The sequence below is a fragment of the Dermochelys coriacea genome, chromosome 2 (assembly GCF_009764565.3).
Source record: "Dermochelys coriacea isolate rDerCor1 chromosome 2, rDerCor1.pri.v4, whole genome shotgun sequence".
Lineage (NCBI taxonomy): Eukaryota > Metazoa > Chordata > Testudines > Dermochelyidae > Dermochelys > Dermochelys coriacea.
Window position 1 is genome coordinate 154,961,459 of NC_050069.1, and position 15,739 is coordinate 154,977,197.

The 15,739-nt window shown below is 42.0% G+C and overlaps 1 protein-coding gene across 1 annotated transcript in view; it reads right to left on the reverse strand.

Annotated features, from left to right (window-relative positions):
* The window catches only part of LOC119851672 (dynein axonemal heavy chain 5-like), a 270,620-nt gene that overhangs the window by 216,463 nt on the left and 38,418 nt on the right, over positions 1-15,739 (reverse strand). The window contains exons 14-19 of the mRNA XM_043508515.1: positions 11,833-11,952; positions 6,491-6,692; positions 5,102-5,197; positions 1,593-1,766; positions 1,410-1,499; positions 629-784 (exon numbers count right to left, since the gene is read on the reverse strand). Coding sequence (XP_043364450.1) covers positions 629-784; positions 1,410-1,499; positions 1,593-1,766; positions 5,102-5,197; positions 6,491-6,692; positions 11,833-11,952 — 838 coding nt within the window. The remainder of the gene's footprint in view (positions 1-628; positions 785-1,409; positions 1,500-1,592; positions 1,767-5,101; positions 5,198-6,490; positions 6,693-11,832; positions 11,953-15,739) is intronic.

Here is a 15,739-nt window from a genome sequence, read left to right on the forward strand (position 1 = left end):
TGTTGATGAACATAGAAAAGACCACGAGGCAGTTAATAATTACATATTTGCTGCAAGTTTTGGACAATGAATAATAAATAAGACATGGGGTCTATACATGGAAAGATTAGGATAAAAAAAATCAACTAGCTATATCATTCTCTGAGTATTGTCCGTTATGTGCTCTAACATAAGAACATAAGAATGGCCATACTGGATCAGACCAATAGTCCATCTAGCCCAGTATCCTGTCTTCCAACAGTGGCCAGTGCCAGGTGCCCCAGAGGGAATTAATGAACAGACAATCATCAAATGATCCATACCCTGTCATCCACTCCCGGTTTCTGGCAAACAGGCTAGGGACACTCAGAAAATGGTGTTACATCCCTGGCTAACAGCCATGGATGGACCTATCCTCCACTAAATGAGATAGGCATCCTGTGGGAAAAACTAGCATGTGATCAAACAATTCAAGTCTGTATTGTAATATATACACATAAGGGGGCAGAATTAAGGTCACACAGAGTAACCTTAGAGTGCTTTATTTAGCAATCTTAATGGCATTTTATAAACATAGTTTTTTGTGTGTGATTAAAGTAAAAGTAATAAACTTCACTGTCCTTTTATTCTTAACTTTTAACTTCTTTACCTTGGTTTCTCGATGTCTGACAAGTAATGAAGCATGCAGTCCATTTTTAGCTTGCTCAGCAAACCTGCACCATGCTCTGTGATAAAGAAGTTCGAATTCTAAAAGAACAGCAGCCATCTTGTTGTAGCTCCAAATTACCTTCTTCATTTCCGGAGTCTACAGATCACAAGAAATTTGTTTTTATAATGTTGCGCTCATATAATGGATTAGATTGTGCATACCAGGCCTTTCCTCACGATGGTCAATGAAACCAAACAGGTGTGGAGTTTGTAGGCCAAGCCATTTTGGGGATCAGATGTGCCAAACAACTTAGAAAGATATTTTAAAATTCTTCGAGGAAACTTTTAAAACACCTTCTTAAACTCCTTTTCTCATTTTTATCAACCTTACCTACAAAAATTCTACACTGTAATACAAGATGTGGCACGTGCAATTTAACAGTGATTTGTTTCTTTTGGGGAAGTTGAAACAATGGTCTACAGCGCAGGGCAACGTGGGGCAGGCCCAGGTGAGGACAAAAGGAGTGACCTGAGTTACCTACTAGGACCAAGCAGCAGAAGGTGATTGGGAAGCAGCTGTGATGAGCCACAGAGGGAACTGGCATTGCCACCAAAGGTCAGAAGCTAGAGTAGTCAAGTATGGCAGGAACTACTAGGATCTGAAGGCCAGGCCTTTAAAGTTGCAGTGGAATGGATATAAGGGAGATAAAAGTAAGCTATGTTATTGGCATGTCCTTACCCCCCCCCCCCCAAATTTAGCATTCCCCGCACTAATTTCCAACCTTCAAAAGTGCAGTCTTCTTTTTAAAAAATTTCATTGGATGATCTATTTTTCTGAACAACTGCCGGGCCCACATAATCTTCCCAGTTACCTGCAATGGAGCAAGATTTAAGTTTATGTTTTCATTAACATAAAGCAGACAAAGAGTAAAGATCTTTTTCTCTCGCCTTAGTTTCATCCTTACAGGTGGTACATTACGAGGCATAGGTGGATTTTCTTTTTGCTTCTGATAGAGTTTTCGAACCAGATCTAAATCTCGGCTGTATCGCTGAAGGATGATTATATATTTTTCAGTAAGATCAATATGGTCTTTACCAATGTGTTCAAACTTCGTCAGAAGTCCCAACATCTGCTCAGTCTAAAAAGAGAGATTGGAGATTTGCAGTAAATGCTACATCAGATGGCAATCACTTAATAAGTTGTCATTGTGTGTTTATAACTGGTTAACAGGTTTCAGAGTAGCAGCCATGTTAGTCTGTATTCGCAAAAAAGAAAAGGAGTACTTGTGGCACCTTAGAGACTAACAAATTTATTTGAGCATAAGCTTTCGTGAGCTACAGCTCATTTCATCGGATGCATTCGGTGGAAACTGAATAAAACTGAAATAACTGGTTAAGTTATTTTATTGTGAATATAGAACAATCTTATCTAATAGGTTAATTTATTAAATTCTCACTTAGCTCTAATATCATGTTTAAAATAGTCTGATTTGTCAAAAGAGCTACCTACATAGGATAATGGGGCAATACTTAATTTCTTTCTGACTCTTCTCCAAATGATCAGTGTCATTTAGGCACACACAAGTCTGGTGTAGAGTACTCCTGGAATTCTGCGCCACTACACCTGGGAAGAATTCATGTCTCCCACAGATTTCTTTGCTTCTTCGCAGAAAATAGTGGGGAAGCAAAGGGAAGCCACAAGATCAATGACGCACCACTCCTCAGCAGTGCAGGTGTGTCGTTTCAGGTGCCCGGAGCAACTGGCAGAGGGGTAAATCACAGCCACCCCAACCAGTGGCTCCAACCCTGCGCCAGGCTCAGTTGCTAGTCCTGGGCAACAACAGGAGTTCCTCTTCCCCTGCAAAGAGTGGCTGGGGCCAGGACCAGGTCAGACCCACCCCAGAAATCTCCCTGGTTACAGGAAGCTCCGCACCCACCTCCCGTATCCTGCCCCCATCATTCCTCAGCATGGGGTGGGGCACTGTAGAGGGAGCTGCTCTTCTGTATGTCCAACCCCCAGGCATCCATACCCCCCTTACCCAGACTCCCCCCTGCACCCAGAACCCCTGCACATGGAACCTCTGCCGAGCCCTACTCCCCCCCCCCCAACATCTGGACCCCCCACCCCACTGAGCTCCAATCAGCTGTACCTAGATCTGCACCCACCAAATCCCACTCCCCCAGTTCTCGGACCCTCCCATTGAGCCTCTCACACCCAGACACCCCCCCAAGCCTCAACCACCTTCACCTGGACTCACCCTCCTGAGCCCCAACCACCTTCACCTGGACCCCCCTGCAGAGTCCCATTCCCCCTGCACCCAGAACTCCCCAACGAGCCCCTGTGCATCCAGATCCCCCCTGCACTTGGATGCCCCCACCAAGCAACCCGCACTGAGATTTCCCCATACAGAACCCTCTCTCCCCACACCTGGCTCTACCCACATTAACCCCTAAACACTTGCATCCTGCTGGCTGAGCCTACTTGCCACACACATGGATCAGGACCTAGGGCTGGGCGTGTGTGCAAGACTCTGTCCCACTCACTTGCGAAAGTGGTGTGCCTGGCGTGGAGGGTTAGGGCCCCACGTTGTTTCTGGAGTGGGCCTGGTCCTTGCACTGTGTCAGTGTTGGGTGCAGCCTCACCTCCCAGTCTGTGTCCTGGGGGGGAGACGGAGACCTGCAGGGTGCTCCCCACTGCCATGCTGGAGCCTCCTCGTTTATTTATTGACAAATAAAATGGGCAGAATTTTAAAATATTGTGCGCAGAATTTTTTTTTTCTTCAGAATTCCCTCAGGAGAAAGTAGAGCAGTACTTCCACCTTCATCAAGACTCCGATTCCTGACATCACTGGGGCTCTGTGCAGGGACTGAGGTCTGCTCACACAGCTTGTTTCAGAATTGGGACCCAAATCTAAAATCGGTCCTGATTTTAAAGACATAGCTCACAATGTTGATTTCTTTGTTTATTTCAATCTGGAAGGAGGAGCATAAGAAATGCAACTGAAAAAATATTTCGAATGAGCTGCTGGGTAATATATTTTTTAAACTGAGTACAGCTCTTTTCTGTCTTGTGTTATGTACTGGATGAAACCTTATTATGGGTGGAGTTAAAACTGATGTGTAAATGCACTCTTCACTTAAGATAGTTCTAAGAAACACTTAAGAGCCCATATCTAAACATGGCAAAACAAAACCTGCTCAGAAACTAGCACCATGTGGGTGGAGAGTTCCACTGAGTATTGTAACTGTGTGTGTGAGTGAGACACAGACAGACAAACAGTTTGACAGAACAGAGACAGATTGAAAGGCCAAAAACGAAGCAGGAAAAAACAAGCCAAGCAGGAGCCTGTGAGCACAATGTATGACCTTGGAAAAAACTAGACAACGAACTTTTTGGCTCAGGTGTTGGCTAAAGAGGCTTAGGGACATAAGCTAATAAACTATTCTTTTGTTTCTGGTTCCTCCTATATTTGAAGAGTATAAAGAAACAAGATTACATTAAGGAAAATACCGGAGTCCTTCATCAATTACTATCCCAACCTGAAATATTCACAGGGCTCTGAACTTTGACTAGCAACTCAGGTCAAAAAGGGGCAACACTTGGAATAGTTTAAACGTGATTCTAATTCTTTTAAATTTCCACTCCCCATTTTCCCCCTAATAATTCTTGTAATGTAAGCATAATTAGGAATGACAAAAAAAAAGCCAGCCAACATTTTGGAAGCAATAGGGGGCCAATCTGGAATACTCTTTTTAAAAGGGGGAAATATTCATCTTAACAACATCTGTTTGTCAATTTAGGTATTTATGTAACTGTCTTCCTTGCCAGTGTAAAAGGAACAACCAACCGCTTTGCTCTGAGGCATAGAGGGGATCATAGGCACCATCTTTCTTAGCTACCAAGGGGTACTTGAACCCCTGCTACAGCCCAGGCCCTGCGCCCACTCCACCCCAATGTACCAATGACAAACTGTAGGCTGGAGTAGAGAGCAGAAGGACAGAAAGCACTGAAAGGAAGTAACAGAAGAAAAGCAAAACTGCAGATAGGTCTGGAGGTGCAGAGAGGAACCAGGGCCTGTGAGGTAAATTGAAGAGCTAACGACAGATGCTCCAAAAGGAGCAATTTACTATTTTCTTGCATCAGTAGGGAAGTAGTAAGAGCCTGGGGCAGAAAAGAGAAAGACGAAACAAAATGGGGAAGACGAGAGGGACCAAAGATGTGAGGAAGACAGAATAGGAAATTGGCACTTGACAATTATCAGCATTTAAATTTCCAATATTTCTGACTGAGTGCACTTGAGCTTGAAGAGTTTGCCAATACTGCTCAACTCGTCTGATATTATCTCACACCGAACAAGCATTGTGGCCTGATTTCCAAAGATGCTAAACACCTGCAGCATGCAGAGATTTCAGTAGGATTTGTGGATGCCCAGCACTTCTGAAGGTCAGGTTTTTTACTTGCAGAACTACTCACAGTTAAAGATTTCTCAAACCAAGAATCCACTAATTCTTGCATTGACTGGTGCAGACCTTCAATTTGATTCTTAAATTCAAGGTAATCTTTCTCAAACTGAAAAGGGAGAGAGGATAACAAAACAAAAAAAAACAAAAATGGGTTATATGATGCCATTAATTTTCATGTAAAGTCACCCTCTTGGAGTCAATACAGCATTTGCATATTCTTCCCATTAAGTGTATTCAGCACTGTACAACAGTACAATGACAGAGCTCGTAACCCCCCAGGAGTTTACATGCTAGATCAGGCAAACACGAAACAATTAGCAGGACTACTTTCCATAATGATTTATCTTGAATGCCCAGTGTGAAGAATCCTGTGAGACTCTGAGTGCCTTCATCATCTCATCTCACAAGAGACACCCACCACATTACAGGGGCAGTCCATACTATACTCTCACTCAATCATTTCATATGTAGAAATGCCAAAAAACCCATAATAGCAGTTAGAGATCTTGAAACAGCCCAAAACCCCAGCAGGCATCCAAATATGATTTTCAGTGGACAACCATACAACAAATATTACAGACATCAGAGCACAGTCCAGAAGTGCTCCAGGCCTGAAACATAAAGAGCAATTTTCAAAATTTGCAAACCATGAGTTAGGAAGAACGGTAGTTCAATAAGTCAAAATATTTTTCATGTGTTGTAATTATGGTCCAGATCTAGCAAAGCACATGGGCCCTGATTCAAGAAACTGGGGCCTTAAATATGGGAATAGTCACACTAGCTTCCATCAGCCTACTCATGTTCTTGGAGCAAATGCATAACTGCTTTGATGGAACAGAGTCTAAGAACTGCTATTAAAACAATCCAGTTTGAGCTCTGTGCTTTACCACGGCACATAAAATAGTCACCTAAGTGCTAACTACAGGCCTGATTCTTCAATTCTTCCTCCTCTAATTAATCCTTACTGATGAAAGTAGTGGCACTAACTTCAGTATCACTGCGTGCATGAGTTAGGGTTTTCCAGATGGGATTCAAGGTTCATGGATCTCAAAAAAAAATGAAAAAGTTTTGTTTTCTAATTAGCATAAAAAATGCTCAAGATTCAAGAAAAAGTCTTTGCACCACTGGGCCATTAAGGTGTCAAATTAACAACTAGTTCACTTATCTGGGTACAGCTACAAGTGGTGAATGTATAACAACTTAAAATTGTCTTAATAAGATAGGAACCTGTTACAATTATAAACAAATTAATGCATATATTGTTATAAACTTTACACTGATTCTTTTGTACATTGTTATAAAATCCACCATATTTTCAAGGAAATGCATAGTTTAAAGAGACTGATTTAGATTTTCACAAGTGTTTAACATTTCTGATTATTATTTCTGAAATATGTACCTCTTGTTTCCTGTGATCCAGAACATCATAGGTTTTTGATTTGGTGTTTGTAGCAATCATCTGGTAACGAGCACTGATCTTTTCAATACCTTCTATTTTTATATTCTGTAGCTCTAAAAGGCCTTCCATGATATTGCTTATATCTGAAATCTTTTCCAAGCGTTTACAGAATGCATCAAATTTTCCAAATATATAGTTTTCACTGATGATAAAAAAGGCAATAGAGGGACTATCATAAACATGTGGAATAAAACATACTGCAAGAATTTCTAAGATTCAGATATATTCTTCCAGTACTTGCACGTGTCTCTTTTTCTAAAATGTATTCAGTGCAGAATCAAATAAAATACTTTTACTATGAGTATGAAGTACTTAATGCTTAATTCTTACATGTGCCAATTTTGGTCCTAATTGTAATTGTTTTATTTAAAAGAGTATCTCCACTTACGTCACATTTTTCAGAACATCACAATTTGGCCTTGTAATGCTAAGATGCAGGCTGAAAGCCTTGTTCTACAGTGCTGATTCAGGTAAAACTCTCATTGGCAATTGTTGTAGCAACCAAGCAAGGTAATAACAAACTTCAACAGGACTTTATTTTTAAAGTGGAAAATCTCTTTACCAAGCTGCTGCTGCACCCTCGGTAGTTCTCACTCCGCCTCCTCAACTTCCCCCCCCCCACTTCCTGTTTCCTGTCCTTTCAGACTCCCAACAGCCGGTGCTAATAATTACAAGCAGCATTTAACCACCACATTCCCTGCTCTCTTAAGAAACTCTCCCAATTAAAATAAACATTGTTTTTCTAACCACAGGTACAAATATTAAACAAGACACTATACTGTTGGCAGAAATATTACACTGAAAACACTGTAGATACTACATAACATAGTCTCTAGTCCAGACAGGTGGTCTTCTGGGTATGACAGGCCGTCTCTCAAGCCCCGGTTCCAGTGCAATGCCTTGTTGTGTTGATACTACGGTGAAATCATCCAATATAGACTGGGTGTTAGCATAATCTCCTCTTGATGCATAGGCAGGTGCAAGATAAGAAGAATTCCATACCCACCCATCAGAAAGTCAATAGGTGTAAGGTCCCTTCTTCTCTATGATTTTAAGAGGAGCTATGAATTTATGGTCCCCTTGCATAAAATTCCAAGTTTTCGTATTCTAACAAAGGAACCACCCCCAAACATTGGTTCCTTAGCATCCCGCCACTTGTCTGTGAAAGCCTTATACTTTGCTTGGTTCTGTTCAACTGTTTTTCTCATATCATCCTCAGCTGGGGCATCAGGTCATGACTTTAACAATCCAGTAATGTTCTGTTTAGTATTCATCTGTTTCCCATGCAGTAACTCTGCGGGTGATCTTTGTGTTGTGGCATGTCGTGTAGCCCGGTATGCTTGCAAGAAATCAGTAGTGAAGGTTATCCACAATCACTCTTCCACTTTAGCCATTTGCAAACTCTCTTTCAAACATCTGTTAAACCATTCGATTTCCCCATTGGCTTGAGGGCAATATAGAGATGACCTTCAGTGTAAAATGTTCCTCTCTGCTAGAAAAGTTTCAAACTCCAAGGAAGTAAATTGACTACCATTATCTGAAACCAGTTCTTTGGGGTTACCTTCCCTGCTAAAAACGAAGAGAGGAACTTAATTACTGTAGCAGAAGAGATTTGCGATGTAAACGCTACCTCAGGCCATTTACTGAAATAGTCTATTAAAGTGATGGCATAACGGCAGTCACTTGGAGCAGTATCAAAGGGTCCTACAATGTCAATCGCCACTTTTTCCCATGCAGATTCAGGAAGAGGAACAGGCTGTAATGGAGGGATACATGTCACTGCTGTCTTACCATGCATTTGGCAAGTGACACAAGATTTTATGAGTGCTTCAGTTTGAAAGTCCATCGTTGGCCACCAATACAGATTCCATAGTTGTTGTTTGGTTCTGACAATTCCTTGATGAGTATGGTGTGCCAGGTGTATGAGTTTTGACTGTAATTCTTCTGGCACAAGTAGCCAGTGTGTACCTCGTAGCACACAGCCATCAAGCAAAGAAAGTTCATCCCGGATTCTAAAATAACGCAGCAAAACTGGGTCAAGGTTTTTAGTGTTACTGGGCCATCTGTCAGAAATTCCCGTAGTTTTTGTTGAATTGGACACACTGAACAAGCAGCTTGAAATTGTTCTTTTGTAACTGCAGTAAGAGTGCTTGTAACAAGTGCAACTACTACATCCTCATCCTCCAGTAGACCATCTGGTGAAGGCAAAGGTAGGCGAGAAAGGCAATCAGCTATCATATTTTGGTTTCCAGGCTTATATTCTAGTTCATAATTGAAAGAGAGTAGTCTTGCAGGCCATCTAGCAATACGATATCCTGCTCTTCTCAGTCCTTTCGTGGTGAGCAACGTCGTCAAAGGGCTGTGGTCTGTGCGCAATCTGAACGTGCGGCCCCACAGGTAAGTTCTCCATTTTTCAGTAGCCCAGACACAAACAAGTGCTTCTTTTTCGACTGTAGAATATTTCTTCTCAGCATTACTTAGTGTCCTCGAAGCAAATGCAACAGTCCTCTCTGTGCTGTCCTCATGAAGTTGTGTGAGGATAGCCCCAAGTCCATAATCAGAAGCATCAATAGTTACAACTGTGGGCAATGCAGGAGTGAATAGTGCAAGTGCTGGACTATGTACAATCAAGTCTTTCACCGTTTTGAAACTAGCTTGTGCATCCGTTGTCTACACTAAGGTTGAACTTCTCCGTAGTAATTCTTGTTCAATGACAGAAGCATAATTGGGATTGAATTTTGCATACCGGGGTAAGACCCAAGAAGAAACATAAGGTTTGCAAATCTGTTGAAGGAGGAGCATTTGAAATTGCCAGGATATGATCAGGATCAGGTTCTAGTCCAGCCTGTGAAATTGTATGCCCCAGAAAGGGGAGTTCAGCTTGTCTAAATTTGCATTTGGACCTATTGAGCTTGAGGCCTGCTTTGTTGATGCAGTTTAGTACAGACTGCAGGTTATTGTCATGCTCCTCAGAAGTATTTCCAAACACGATAATATCATCCAGATAGCACTGAACTCCATGTTGATTCTTCAGAATCAATGACATCATTTTTTGGAAGGCACTTGGGGCAGATGCGAGACCGTATGGAACATGTTTAAAATGAAATAGTCCCTCGTGTAATAAATGCTGTGAGGTCTCTGCTATCTTCATGCAACATAACCTGGTAGTATGTGGTCTTCAAATCAAGAATAGAAAACATCTTTGCTCCATGGAGTTCTGCAAATACTTCTTCTATATGAGGAAGAGAATGGCTATCAATCACAATAGCTTTATTTGGCTCCCTTAAGTCCACACAAAGGCAAATGCCTCCACCCTTCTTCTGCATCACTACTATAGGTGAAACCCATTCTGAGGAGTCAATCTCTTCAATAATGTCCTTTTGAACAAGTTTTCTCAGTTCCTCTGAAACAGCTTCCCTGACTGAAAATGGTAAGCGCCGTAACTTCTGTCATACAGGCATCACATTATTTCGCATTTTAACTTTATGCAGAAACCCATAAGCATAGCCGAGTTTCTCCTCAACCTGGTGTTGGGTCCCAGCTGAAACTGGTGTGTGTGCCACAAGAGTGCTTTGCTGAGGAAGATCAATACGTCCATTAACTACCTTGAGATTTAAAGCAGCCAATGAATCTCTGCCAAGGATAAGAGTGCCTTTGTGGACAATGTAGAACTCTGCAGTTACACAGCAATCACCAAAAGCAACTATTGCTGGCAGGCAGCCATGTAGTGGAATATGGTTTTTCAAATAGCACATCAAGTGAAGTTTGGGTTCAGTAAGAGGCACATCTTTAAAGTAATGCAAATAGATGGAATCAGGTAGTATAGATATTGCTAAGCCAATGTCCAAAATTAGATGAATAGAGCCTGATTTGCCTGAAACATTTACAGTGCACTTTATTTGTTCTGGAATATGTGCAGTAGTGATTTTGTCCACGCTCAGCACAGTAACATCTGGTATTGTAACTCCATGCACCTGTTGATTGAACTGGCTGCTGCGACATACTTTAGCATAATGCCCGATCTTTTTGCAATGATTGCACTGAGCTACTTTTGCCAGACATCCTGTGTAGATTGCAAGGTGTTGTGGGGATCCACAGTGAAAGCATGCTTTTACTGTATTTTGAATTTACTGATTCAGTGGTTTTCCATTAGTTTTCCTCTTGTAATCATTTGTCTGCAGCGATAGTGAACCTTTCTGTAAAGGAGTCACAGCCTAGACTTTGCCTCCTGTATCCATGCTCATTATTTTGGCTTCAGCTGTAGCTGACTCAATCTGCGTAGCAATGGTTATTGCTTTTTCTAGTGTAAGTTGTGGTTCTAGAAGTAAGCATTCTCTTACACGAAGCATGGTTGTTTTCTCAATGAGCTGGTCTCTAATCATCTCATCTGCCATATTCCCAAAGTCATAAGTTACAATTAGACTCCTCAGGGAAGCAATATACTGCATTATAGTCTCCCCTGTTTTCTGGTCACGCTGGCGAAATCTGTAGCCATTAGCTACTACATTCACTTTTGGCACAAAAATGTTCTTCAATGCAGTGAGTGCAGTCTCATTTATCATCTGCAAGGGGAAAAGCGTAAAATATACGCTGTCCTTCTGCTCCAAAGCAGTGGATTAGCAGAGCACGCTTTCTTACTTCGGAAATCTCTGTAGCAGTGATTGGAAGCAGATAAGTCTCAAACATATGGATCCAGGCAGTAAAAGCAATTGGAGGCTCACCTGGGTTTTGCAGAAAGGGTGCAAGTGGGTTCAGAGGCAGAAGATCCATCCTTGTCGCCAAAATGTTGTAGCAACCAGGGAAGGTACTAACAAACTTTAACAAGACTTTATTCTTAAAGTGAAAACCTCTTTACCCAAGCTGCTGCTGCACCCTCGGTAGCTCTCACTCTGCCTCCTCAACTTCCCCCCTCCTTTCTGTTTCCTTGTCCTTTCAGACTCCCAACAGCCAGTGCTCCCAGTTCTAATAATTACAAGCAGCATCTAAACTCCACAGCAATATGATTAAAGACCTGATCATAAAGACCACTTATGAATATGCTTAACTCTAAATTCATGCATTAGTTCAACTGAAATCCCTTTGGGCCTATATGGGTAACAAATCTGTGGCAAACTCTGGCAAAACTTGTCACTGAAAAAAATTTTCTGAATAAAATCTGCAGGATCAGGTCTGGAACATGCTACAGTTTATATTTTCACTGAACGTTAAACTCTCCAGTTCATCTGAACATATGTTGATTGTGCAGTTATAAATTATATAAATGGACAGAACGAATGATTTACCTGAAATCAAACTGCCGATCACTTGGATATTCCTTTAGCTTCTCCCTTACTCTCTGAAAATATGTTTGATATTGTTCATTGAGATAAATACATTCTTGTACCCTCTTTAATAATTCTTGCCTAAAAAAAAAAGTGAACAGAAGACAAACTTAATAAGCATAGAGAGCTGCACAAACGATTACAATAATAGAACTTTCAGCTACATAGACATTTTATCAAGCCCAGTACTTAAAAAATATTGTATTAACATTATAAAGAGTACCTTGATAAAATGTGGACATAGATGTATATAAATACATCATTCAAAATGTGAAGAGGATTAAATTAAAATGTTCATTTTTAAACTGTTTTACAGGCTAGAACTTTGTTTTATGTTTTATTGTTATTGGACCAAATCTTGACCCTATTATACTGCCCAGCACAGGCCAGAACTGCCTACACCATATAGCCTGTTCAGTTCCTGTACTTTAGCCATTTTTTTCCTCTACAGACTGTGTCCTTGTTTCCAGGAAAGTTTGGATTCTCCTCTTCTTAGGTAGGATCAAACGTCAGAAAAGTCTCGTTTCCTTTAAATGTGAACATCTAGAAAGCCACAATTCCCAAGGCCACAGGCTGAGTTCAATTTGTGTGCAGTAGTTTGACCAATCTTGACATACCTACTATAGATTAAATAGTGGGCATGGGGAGGCTGTACTTGTTCCTTTTAGTTTAAATAATGGACTGTTATTACATATATAAGCCAATTAGTTGTAAAGATAATCATTCTGTTAGGAGTTTGCCACGCTTTTCCAGAACGTTTGTCAGAGCAAAGGAATCATAAACTAACGGACATAAAACCTCATGAATTCACCCTATTGACTGAGAGACTTCTGCAAACAAAGTGATAAAACAAAACGAATGCATTAGAAATTAACTTTGTTCAAGTATGTTAAAAATTGTATTTTAATTTTATTTATGAACATTCTTTATCTTTAAGGATACAATTTAGTCATGGAGGTCAGGGAAGTCAATGATTCTGTGAATTCACCCAACCTTGGTGACTTCTGTGGCTTAATCTGTGAGCAGCTGTGAACAGAATTTTTGTTTATTGCCCGTGGCCTGTCCATGACTTTTACTAAAAATTACCATGACAAAAATCTTATCCTTATTTATAATGTACATACCAATATTCTGTCATGTGCTGGTTATTCTGTCAAGTGCTGGTTAAAGATAATTATGTTTTTCTACACACAAAGAGCAACTAGAAATGTTCAGCATGAATTACTTTTATGTCACTCATGCCTGTAATCTAGGTGTCATCTTTGACTTGATCCTCTTTCTAGATCCTCACATCAAGGCTGTGTCTAAATCTTGCTGTTTATTCCTGCACAAGATCTCTAAAATGCAGTCTTTTCTACCCATCCACAAAGAGAAAACTCTTGTCCAGGCTTTCACCATCTTGTTTTCACTATTGCAACATTCTCTTCTCTGGCCATGACAAATGCAATCTCTCGCCCCATTGATCAGTACATTTAGGTGAATGATGACAGATACAGGGATGGATTTAAGTAGGAGGCCACAACTTTATTAGCACTGGGGAAGGATTCTATCTGTGTGGTCTGCCTCATCTCTCACATACCAGGGATTTAAGTAGGTCCAGTGCAGTGAGTTATAGGACTCCCACCATTTAACATGTAACTCCAGGGAGGTCTCCTCTGCCTACCTGTAGAATTCAGCTCACTCTTCTGAATCCTCTCCCCCAAAGGGGGCAGAGGGTACCAAAGAGGTCTTTTGGGCTGCGAAGACATCAGGTCTCTCCTTCACCCATAAGCATAAGGTGCAAGTTTCTCTTAAGTCTGGAAGATGGCACTTTGGCCTTTTAGCCACACTGGACACCCTGCACAGCTTGCAATGAACTAAACATTCATTCCCATTACTAATATTAATTTCTAACTCCTATTTCTTCTTTGTGCTTTCTCCTATGCTGCCCCTCACTCATGGGAGGAGCTTCCCATAAATATCCATAAGGCCATCTCATTGTCCTCCTTCAAATTCCTTTTTAAAAACTCTCCTTTGCCATGATTCTACAAAAAATTTGACGATGAGGCAGTTGGTGCTGAGACCACAGCCTATCATGTTGATCAACATTGTCTCATTGTTTCCTTGTATTCCCCCATTAGTCTGCCTGTTTCCCTTTTATTATTTGTATTGCAGCAGTGCTTAAGAGTCATGGATAAGGAGCCCACTGTGCGAGGTGCTGTACAAACACCAAAAAATGGTCCCTGACCTAAACAATCTAATGGTATGTCTACACTACGAAATTAGGTCGATATTATAGAAGTAAATTTTTAAAAATCGATTTTATACAGTCAATTGCGTATGTCCACACTAAACGCATTAAGTCGGTGGAGTGCGTCCTCACTGTGGCTAGCATCGACGACAGAGTGGTGCACTGTGGATAGCTATCCCACAGTTCCTGCAGTCTCCGCCGCCCATTGGAATTCTGGGTTAAGCTCCCAATGTCTGGTGGGGCAAAAACTTTGTTGCAGGTGGTTTTGGGTACATGTCATCAGTCGCCCCTCCCTCCATGAAAGCAACGGCAGACAATCGTTTTGCACCTTTTTTCCACGCACACGCCATACCACAGCAAGCGTGCAGCCTGCTCAGCTCAGCTCGCCGACTCCACTGCTGTTCTGTCTTGGGTGCTGCTGGCAGCAGATGGTGCAGTAGGTCTGCTAATCATCATCATCCACCGCTTCCGCTAGAACTCTGTTCGCCTGCAGCTCGGCTGATCCGTTCTGGTCCTCCTGGCTGCTGCTAACTGTCATCATACACCGCTTCCGCTGCAACTCTGCTCTGCTGCTATTGTCTCAATAGCGAATTGCTCTATGTTGTCTGTCATGGGCTCCCAGGTATGTGTGTTCTTCCTTGGGAAATGTGTGCAGTGCTAACCGTCATCCTCCATCACTTCCATGCAACTCTGCTCTCCTGTTCTCATGAATCCACCTAGCAGGTCCTCTCGTCGTTCTCTATAAATATCTATTCTTGTGGCATCTGTCTTTAGCCACCGCTTCTGCTGCAAATCTGCTCTCCTGCAGACACCATACCACTGCAAGCATGCAGCCCACTCAGATCACTGTGGCAGTTATGAGCATTGTAAACACCTCGCGCATTATCCTGCAGTATATGCACAACCAGAACCTGCAAAAGTAGGCAATGGCAGCGCGGTGATGAAAGTGATGAGGACATGGACTCAGACTTCTCTCAAAGCACAGGCTCCAGCAATTTGGACATACTGGTGGCAATGGGGCAAGCCCATGACGTGGAACACCGATTCTGGGCCTGGGAAACAAGCACAGACTGGTGGGAATGCATAGTGTTGCATGTCTGAGATGATTCCCAGTGACTCCGAAACTTTCGCATGCATAAGGGCACTTTCATGGAACTTTGAGACTTGCTTTCCCCTGCCCTGAAGGCAAGAATACCAAGATAAGAGTTGCCCTCACAGTTCACAAGTGAGTAGCGATAACTTGCAATGCCAGACAGCTACCGGTCAGTCGGGAATCAATTTGGAGTGGGCAAATATACTGTGGGGGCTGCTGTGATCCAAGTAGCGAATGCAATCACTGAGCTGCTGCTATCAAGGGTAGTGACTCTGGAAAATGTGCAGGTCGTAGTGGATGGTTTTGCTGCAATGGGATTCCCTAACTGTGGTGGGTGATAGATGGAACACATATTCCTATCTTGGGACTGGACCACCTTGGCAGCCAGTACATAAACCGAAAGGGGTACTTTTCAATGGTGCTGCAAGCACTGGTGGATCACAAGGGACATTTCACCAACATCAACGTGGGATGGCCAGGAAAGATACATGACGCTCGCATCTTCAGGAACTCTGGTCTGTTTGAACAGCTGCAGCAAGGGACAT